Source organism: Triticum urartu, chromosome 7A (assembly GCF_056163025.1).
Source record: "Triticum urartu cultivar PI428250 chromosome 7A, HENAU_Tu73, whole genome shotgun sequence".
NCBI classification, from domain to species: domain Eukaryota; kingdom Viridiplantae; phylum Streptophyta; class Magnoliopsida; order Poales; family Poaceae; genus Triticum; species Triticum urartu.
Window position 1 is genome coordinate 489,964,629 of NC_141879.1, and position 10,402 is coordinate 489,975,030.

General features: G+C 41.6%; 1 protein-coding gene across 1 annotated transcript; it reads left to right on the forward strand.

Annotated features, from left to right (window-relative positions):
- The first annotated feature begins 7,175 nt into the window (after positions 1–7,175).
- LOC147960095 (protein FAR1-RELATED SEQUENCE 5-like) lies at positions 7,176–9,875 on the forward strand. Its single transcript, XM_087533136.1, has 4 exons — positions 7,176–7,619; positions 7,740–8,016; positions 8,132–8,745; positions 9,846–9,875. Exons 1-4 carry the CDS (start codon positions 7,176–7,178, stop codon positions 9,873–9,875), a joined length of 1,365 nt encoding a protein of 454 aa, XP_087389262.1.
- The last annotated feature ends 527 nt before the right edge of the window (positions 9,876–10,402 follow it).

Sequence of the window (10,402 nt, forward strand, 5' to 3'; positions counted from 1 at the left end):
CAGTTAAAACAATGTGAAATAGTTTCACTACTCACGCCACCTGGAACACCACAGTGTAATGGTGTGTCCGAACATCGTAGCCGTACTTTATTAGATATGGTGCGATCTATGATGTCTCTTACCGATTTACCACTATCGTTTTGGGGTTATGCATTAGAGACAGCTACATTCACACTAAATAGGGAAACATCTAAATCCGTTGAGACGACACCGTATGAACTATGGTTTGGCAAGAAACCTAAGCTGTCGTTTCTTAAAGTTTGAGGTTACAATGCTTATGTGAAAAAGTTTCAACCTGATAAGCTCAAACCCAAATCGGAGAAGTGCATCTTCATAGGATACCCAAAATAAAATGTTGGGTACACCTTCTATCACAGATCCGAAGGCAAGATATTCATTGCTGAGAATGGATCCTTTCTAGAGAAGGAGTTTCTCTCGAAAGAAGTGAGTGGGAGGAAAGTAGAACTTGATGAGGGAACTGTACCTGCTCCCTTATTGGAAGCTAATGATGATGATCATGTAACTTCAGATCAAGTTACTACCGAACCCCGTAGGTAAACCAGAGTGAGATCCACACCAGAGTGGTACGGTAATCCTGTTCTGGAGGTCATGTTACTTGACCATGACAAGCCTACGAACTATGCGGAAGCGATGATGAGCCCAGATTCCGCGAAATGGCTTGAGGCCATGAAATCTGAGATGAGATCCATGTATGAGAACAAATTATGGATCTTCAAGAGGAAGACGGACGATGATAGTAGTGTTACTATCTACAAAGCTAGAATTGTCGCAAAAAGGTTTTTGACAAGTTCAAGGTGTTGACTACGATGAGAGTTTCTCACTCGTATCTATGCTTAAGTTTGTCCAAATCATGTTAGCAATTGCCGCATTTTATGAAATATGATAAATGGATAAACAAAACTACATTCCTTAATGGATTTATTAAAGAAGAGTTGTATATGATGCAACCAGAAGGTTTTGTCAATCCTAAAGGTACTAACAAAATATGCAAGCTCCAGCGATCCATCTATGCACTGGTGCAAGCATCTCGGAGTTGGAATATACGCTTTGATAAGTTGATCAAAGCATATAGTTTTATACAGACTTGCGGTGAAGCCTGTATTTACAAGAAAGTGAGTGGGAGCACTACATCATTTCTGATAAGTATATGTGAATGACATATTGTTGATCGGAGATAATGTAGAATTATTCTGCAAAGCATAAAGGAATGTTTGAAAGGAGTTTTTCAAAGAAATACCTCGGTGAAGCTGCTTACATATTGAGCATCAAGATCTATAGAGATAGATCAAGACGCTTGATAAGTTTTTCAATGAGTACATACCTTGACAAGATTTTGAAGTAGTTCAAAATGGAACAGTCAAAGGAGTTCTTGCCTGTGTTACAAGGTGTGAAGTTGAGTAAGACTCAAAATCCGACCACGACAGAAGATAGAGAGAGAATGAAAGTCATTCCCTATGCCTCAACCATAGGTTCTATAAAGTATGCCATGCTGTGTACTAGACCTATTGCATACCCTACCCTGAGTTTGGCTAGGGAGTACAATAGTGATCTAGGAGTAGAGCACTGGACATTGGTCAAAATTATCCTTAGTGGAATAAGGATATGTTTCTCGATTATGGAGGTGACAAAAAGGTTCGTCATAAAGGGTTACGTCGATGCAAGTTTTGAAACTGATCCAGATGACTCAAAGTCTCAATCTGGATACATATTGAAAAAGGGAGCAATTAGCTAGAGTAGCTCCGTGCAGAGCATTGTTGACATAGAAATTTGCAAAATACATACGGATCTGAATGTGGCAGACCCGTTGACTAAACTTCCCTCACAAGCAAAACATGATCACACCTTAGTACTCTTTGGGTATTAATCGCATAGCGATGTGAACTAGATTATTGACTCTAGTAAACCCTTTGGGTGTTGGTCACATGACGATGTGAACTATGGGTGTTAATCACATGGCAATGTGAACTATTGATGTTAAATCACATGGCGATGTGAACTAGATTATTGACTCTAGTGCAAGTGGGAGACTGAAGGAAATATGCCCTAGAGGCAATAATAAAGTTATTATTTATTTCCTTATATCATGATAAATGTTTATTATTCATGCTAGTATTGTATTAACCGGAAACATAATACATGTGTGAATACATAGACAAACAGTATGTCACTAGTATGCCTCTACTTGACTAGCTCGTTGAATCAAAGATGGTTAAGTTTCATAGCCATAGACATGAGTTGTCATTTGATTAATGGGGTCACATCATTAGAGAATGATGTGATTTACTTGACCCATTCCGTTAGTTTAGCACTTGATCATTTAGTTTGTTGCTATTGCTTTCTTCATGACTTATACATGTTCCTATGACTATGAGATTATGCAACTCCCGTTTACCGGAGGAACACTTTGTGTGCCACCAAACGTCACAACATAACTGGGTGATTACAAAGGTGCTCTACAGGTGTCTCTAAAGGTACTTGGTGGGTTGGCGTATTTCGAGATTTGGATTTGTCACTCCGATTGTCGGAGAGGTATCTCTGGACCCACTCGGTAATGCACACCACTATAAGCCTTGCAAGCATTGCAACTAATGAGTTAGTTGCGGGATGATGTGTTACGGAACGAGTAAAGATACTTGCTGGTAACGAGATTGAAATAGGTAATGAGATACCGACGATCGAATCTCGGGCAAGTAACATACTGATGACAAAGGGAACAACGTATGTTGTTATGCGGTTTGACCGATAAAGATCTTCGTAGAATATGTAGGAGCCAATATGAACATCCAGGTTCCGCTATTGGTTATTGACCGAAGACGTGTCTCGGTCATGTCTACATAGTTCTCGAACCCGTAGGGTCCGCACGCTTAAAGTTCGATGATGGTTATATTATGCGTTTATGTGTTTTGATGTACCGGAGGAGGTCAGAGTCCCAGATGAGATTGGGGACATGACGAGGAGTCTCTAAATGGTCGAGACGTAAAGATCGATATATTGGACGACTATATTCAGACATCGGAAAGGTTCCGCGTGATTCGGGTGTTTTCAGGAGTACCGGGGAGTTACGGGAATTCGTATTGGGCCTTAATGGGCCATACGGAAAGGAGAGAAAGGCCTCAAAGGGTGGCCGCACCCCTCCCCATGGGCTGGTCCGAATTGGACTAGGGACGGGGGCGCCCCTTCCTTCCTTCTCCTTTTGCCTTCCCTTTCCTTCCCTCCTACTCCTACTACTTGGAAGGGCTCCTAGTTCTACTAGGAAAGGGGGAATCCTACTCCCGGTGGGAGTAGGACTCCCCTAGGGCGCGCCATAGAGAGGGCCGGCCCTCCCCCTCCTCCATTCCTTTATATACGAGGGCAGGGGCACCCCAAAGACACACCAATTGATCAAGTTGATCTTTTAGCCGTGTGCGGTGCCCCCCTCCACCATAGCCCACCTCGATAATACTGTAGCGGTGCTTAGGCGAAGCCCTGCGTCGGTAGAACATCAACATCGTCACCACGCCATCATGCTGATGAAACTCTCCCACAACACTCGGCTGGATCGGAGTTCGTGGGACGTCATCGGGCTGAATGTGTGCTGAACTCGGAGGTGCCGTGAGTTCAGTACTTGATCGGTCGGATCGTGAAGACGCATGACTACATCAACTGCGTTGTGCTAACGCTTCCACTTTCGGTCTACGAGGGTACGTGGACAACACTCTCCCCTCTCGTTGTTGTGCATCACCATGATCTTGCGTGTGCGTAGGAATTTTTTTGAAATTAGTACGTTCCCCAACACCTCGTACCTGCACAAAACAAATAAATCCTCGCAACCAACGCAAATAGGGGTTGTCAATCCCTATAAGGCCACTTACGAGAGTGAGATCTGATAGATATGATAAAGATAATATTTTTGGTATTTTGTTGATAAAGATGCAAAGTAAAATAAAGGCAAAGTAAAAAAATCAAAGGAAATAACTAAGTAGTAGGAGATTAATATGATAAAGATAGACCCGGGGGCCATAGGTTTCACTAGTGGCTTCTCTCGAGAGCATAAGTATTCTATGGTGGGTGAACAAATTACTATTGAGAAATTGACAAAATTGACCATAGTTATGAGAATATCTATGTATGATCATGTATATAGGCATCACGTCCGAAACAAGTAGACTGACTCCTGCCTGCATCTACTACTATTACTCCACTCATCGACCGCTATCCAGCATGCATCTAGAGTATTAAGTTAAAAACAGAGTAACGCCTTAAGAAATATGACATGATGTAGAGGGATAGACTCATGCAATATGATGAAAACCCCATCTTGTTATCCTTGATGGCAACAATACAATACGTGCCTTGCTGCCCCTACTGTCACTGGGAAAGGACACCGCAAGATTGAACCCAAAACTAAGCACTTCTCCCATTGCAAGAAAGATCAATCTAGTAGGCCAAACCAAACTAATAATTCGAAGAGACTTGCAAAGATAACCAATCATACATAAAATAATTCAGAGAAGATTCAAATATTATTCATAGATAGACTTGATCATAAACCCACAATTCATCGGTCTCAACAAACACACCGCAAAAAGAAGATTACATCGAATAGTTCTCCACAAGAGAGGGGGAGAACATTGTATTGAGATCCAAAAAGAGAGAAGAAGCCATCTAGCTAATAACTATGGACCTGTAGGTCTGAGGTAAACTACTCACACTTCATCGGAGAGGCTATGGTGTTGATGTAGAAGCCCTCCGTGATCGATGCCCCCTCCGGCGGAGCTTCGGAACAGGCCCCAAGATGGGATCTCGTGGATACAGAAAGCTGCAGCGGTGGAATTAGGGTTTTGGCTCCGTATCTGATCGTTCGGGGGTACGTAGGTATATATATGAGGAAGGAGTACATCGGTGGAGCAGCAGGGGACCCACGAGTATGGAGGGCACGCCTGGGGGGGGGGGGGTAGGCGCGCCCCCTACCTCATGGCCTCCTCTTTTCGTTCTTGACGTAGGGTCCAAGTCTCCCGGGTCTTGTTCGTTGAGAAAATCACGTCCCCGAAGGTTTCATTCCGTTTGGACTCCGTTTGATATTCCTTTTCTTCGAAACCCTAAAACACGCAAAATACAGCAATTCTGGGCTGGGTCTCCGGTTAATAGGTTAGTCCCAAAAATAATATAAAAGTGAATAATAAAGCCCAATAATGTCCAAATCAGTAGATGATATAGCATGGAGCAATCAAAAATTATAGATACGTTGGAGACGTATCAGAGGGCGTTAGCTCAAGTCCTGCGTGTGACTCTGGAGGTTATCCTGGTGTGCCTCATCAATGGCAAAGCTAAGCAACTAAACCGGATCCCAGGACAAATCCAACAACAACACACACATGGAGGAGAGTGCTCTGCACACTACCACCGTTGGATCCTGCTGCTGCTGCTACAAGTCGGAATTGTACGGGGCATAAGGTAGATGGATTGCTTCACAAAACAAAAGAGCAAACCAAGACCAGGATCGCAATGCCTCCACAACCACCTCAAGCAAAAAGGACACAAACAATAGAGAGGCCATCTTAAGCCCTCCTTCCTCCTCGTGATCCACTGCTGCATCCTGCTATGATTACTCCGCCATGCCCCATCCCAGAGGGATAGTAGCAGACACCGGCGGAGTTGCGATCATACACGCACGTAAGTGAAACAAAAAATATTTATATACGCATCTTGTATTATCTGCAAATTTTCTGCTCCCTCCAAGATAACAAGTTCATAAAACTGCATTTTAACATGCTGTTTGGATTTTTTTTCTTTTTCTGCAGATGCCGGATCTACCGGATTATCTAATACCAAGACTAAAGATGCGATTCAAATATGTAGAGAAAGCAAGGGAATTTTATAATAGATACGCCAGACACGCTGGTTTTGGAATCAGAAAGACGGGGGGGATGACAACCACAAGTATTTTGTTTGCGCATTCCAAGGGATATACACAGCTTCTGTTTCAGAGGCTAACAGGAAGCGAAACAAAACATCGCAGAGGACAGGCTGCAATGCAAGAATGAGGGTGAAGGTGCAGGAGGATAGCACATGCGTGGTAGTGGACATTGAGTACAATCATAATCACCAACTCATGCAAACTGATGACATGCTGGTATTCTTGCACTCACACAAGAATTATGACCCCACTATTTTGGAGTACGTAAAGCTCCTGCAGTACCATGATGTCAAGCACACAACAATCATGTCCATGCTATCTGAAAATGAAGATGGAAGCTACTTCCTAAGCATGATCGGACGAGACCTACTAAACCAGTAAGTATTCAAACATCCACCTACTGCAATGTACATAGCATCCTAGGTCACAACCCTTTGCTAACAAAAATAACAAATGCATGTTTACCTGTAATTTGCAGGAAAGCCATGAATGCAAGGAAAGATGATTTGGATGATGTGCTGAAACTTATTTCATTCTTCAAAGACATGAAGGCAATAAATGATTAGTTTTTCTATTATATACAAGTAGATAAGGACAAGTCAAATAAAAACATTTTCTGGTCCAATGCAAGCTGTCGAGGAGCCCATCAAGACTTTGGCGATTGCGTAACATTTGACCCAACATACAAGACCAACAGATTTCATATGCCTCTAGGAGTGTTTGTTGGAACAAACCATCACTTGAAGTCAACGATATTTGCTGTTGCCCTTATTAGAGACGAAGATGCAAACTCATTCAAGTGGCTGTTTGATACATTTGTACGGTGCATGAACAACAAGCACCCAACTTGCATTCTAACAGGTGAGTTCCAAAAAAATTAGTTATGAATGTGAAGTTCAAATACATGAATCATAGAAGTTCAAGGACAAAGCTATAAGATAAATATATGTAGCATGTTCAAAAAAACATAGTTATTTATGTGAAGTTCAAGAAGTGCCACCACAGAAGTTCAACAACATTGCTTTAAGAAATTTTTCGAATGTGACACTACTAGTTAGTCCTACTACTAACTGTGAAGTTCAAGCACTGGTACCACAGAAGTTCAGCAACACTGTTGTAAGGAAAAATACATGTGACATTCTTAGATATCCATACTGCTAGATGTGAAGTTCAAGTACTTGTACAACATAAGTTCACCATCAGTGCAAAAAAGAATCAAGTTTCATTTCTTTTAATTCATGCAGACTAGTGCCCATCGATGGCGAAAGCTATACCACAATCATTTCCAAACACCGTCCACAAGCTATGCCATTGGCACATCATGAAGAAGTACAGGGAATACCTCGCATTGCTGTACAAAAAGTATAAAACATTCAAAGAGGAGTTCACATCTATATTAAACTGGCCGCTGATGCCAACGGAGTTTGAAGATGCCTGGGCTGAACTCGTGCACAAGTACAACCTGGAGAACGACCAGATGATGATGCAGCTCTGGAGTGATAGGAAGATGTGGATTTCAGCATATTACAAGAACATTTTCTGTGCTAGAATGACTTCCACACAACGAAGCGAGAGCATGAACCACGTACTCAAGAAAGGGTTTGTCAAGGGGACCCAGAACCTACACAAGTTTGCTAGGCGGGTCAATGCTTGCACACAAACTCGGATGCAGAAGGAGAACGAGCAAACAATGACCAGCATGGTACGATGACAAAAAAACACCCCAATCATGTTCTGTTTACCTTCAACATGTGTACTTTGAATTTAAAAAATGAAACACATGACTCTGCTTTGACTAATATCTTACTTATCACATGTGCAGACCAATCCTGTGACAAAAACAACTTACGGCTACGAGGAAGACATGTCTATCAAGTACACGAGAGCCGTGTACACCGAGATGAGGAATAGGATGAGAAAATCCATGCTATTTCGCGCAAAGCGTATAGCAGAGCCCACTAAGTACCTTGTGTACTACCACAACAAGCATGGGCATGATGATGAAGAAAGATTTTCCTGGTCAAAGCATGAATTCCAGGTTGTAGCTGACACGGAGAATGAAATATACGAGTGTGAATGCAAGCTCTGGACACACAGAGGTGAGCCAAAAAAACAAACTCATTAAATAGCTAGACTAGTAGTATCATATCAAAATTTATGAAACTCATTGCTGGCTCACAAACTATGTATTCTGCATTCATCACAAAAATGCAGGCCTGTTCTGCCTTCACATCATGAACATACTGGACTACCTCAAGCCTGACAAATTTCCAAACAAGTATATCCTCAAACGGTACACGAAGACTGCAAAATCACAACCAACCTTTGATACAAGGGACTACAACACAACCACATCGGATGGCAACTCAAGGCTATCGAAGCAAGACATCTTGCTGCAGCTGAATTTGATGGTTAACAAGAAAGCGATGAGATGTGACCAGCAATATGACAGAGCCTACTATGTTCTCAAGAGGCTCGTGGAAGAGCTTGATGCAATACATTCATCAAATCAAGTGGATGCTGACGAAAGGATGGCTGAAGAGGACGCTGAAATTGAAGATGACCTTCATTATTATGCAGCTAAAATGCTCAATGTCGCCGCTGAAGCCAACCAATGCAAGCAGGGTGATGGCCAATCAATGGAGCAGCAACAACAAGAGACGATGAAACTGCCGCTGTATTCTGAAACAAAGGGTAGGAAGAAAATTACTGCAGCAAAGAAAAGTGACAAGAGATCTCAAATAAAGGCACCACCTACAGGAAGAGTCGTCATGCTCGATGAGAACGGAGTGCCACTTGGACACAGGAAATGTAGTGTGTACAACCAGGTTGCGGGACACAACAAACCGACCTGTCCAACACTCTTGGAAAGAAACAATGCTGAGGAGGTCAAGCAACCCAAATCTCAAAAACAGCAGCCCAAAGTTATGGAACAAAAGAAGGGACCACACCCAAAGAAAGCAAGCAGCAGACTTTGTAGCATATGCAAGGAGTATGAACCACATAATGCAAGAACATGCCCGAAACGCGCAGATGCTAAAAAGACAAGCAAAAAGACAGAGAAGAAACATAAAGCAAAACCTAGAGCCATCAACAAGAAAGTGGTGGAAGATGAAGAGGAAGACGAAGATGAAAACACCATTGAAGAAGAGGAAGACGAAGAGGAAGAGGATGACGAAGAGGAAGAGGAAGACGACGATAAAGAGGAAGAGGAAGACGACGATGAAGAAGAAGAGGAAGAGGACAATGAAGAGGAAGAGGTACATGTCAAGCAAAAACCTCTACCACCAAAGCCTAGGAGGAGCACAAGGCTGATGAACAGTTAGAATAGGTCAATTAACAAAATGCAAACTTATGGCATGTCAATGTGCAGAATATTATGTCATGCCCTTTTATTGTTGAACTTTCAAAGAAATTATACACTAGAAGTCCTGGTAAATATACACTTTGAAGTTCAAGTAATATTACTGGAGAAGTCCTGGTATGTTATGAGAGGAAGTGTTGTGCTAGTGATGCTTGCATGAAAGTGCAAGCAAGAACAAAAATGAAAAAAATACACTATGAAGTTCAAGTAAGATTATAGTGGAAGTTCTGGTATGTTATGAGAGGAAGTGTTGTGCTGGTGCTGCTTGCATGAAAGTGCAAGCAAGAACAAAAATGAAAAACATACACTGTGAAGTTCAAGTAAGATTACTGCAGAAGTCCTGGTATATTATGGCAGGAGGTGTTGGTGTTGTATTCCATAAAAGAGCAACCAGCAAATAATCATACAGTTTTGAAGTTCAGGTCAGCTTACAGAAGAAGTTCTGGTATATAAAATCGATGTAGGAAAAAAATATACTTAAAAATGAAGTTTCACTGCATAAACTAAGGTTAGCAAGCGTAAGACAACACGTTCAAATGTGAAGTTCTGCTTGGATACGTGCAGAAGTTCATGTACAATGCCGACAAAAGATAAAGAAACGTCAAGAATATTTTTGCACAAAGTTACAGCTGAAATACATTCGCACTTGAAAAACACAAAAAAAAAACAAATATAGATTCTATGCAAAAGCATACATATTGGTTGGGTTGAAAATTACCAATACATTACACAACACAGAATATCCTATCCATCTGAAACCAGCAGCCCAGCCACATCTCAAAGCAGAAGTTCAAGTCAACGATCATATGTTGGGGCGCAAAAAATAAACAACACAAAAAAATCAAGCAGTTCAGCCATAACCAAGGGAGAAGTTCAGGTACATCTGTTGGGGCAAAAACATGCAACACACGGATACTGAAAACGATGCAGTACATTGAAATTCACAAAGCCAAATCATTCTTCACACCAAATACATTTGTTCACAATATCATAAGTAATAGTGCTGCACCTATAGATACACAAATCACTAAAACATTCTTACAACCAAATCTTTATGGGATTGTTCCAATCATTATCAAACCTACAAATCTGTACGAAATCAAATCTACAATGAAACTAAT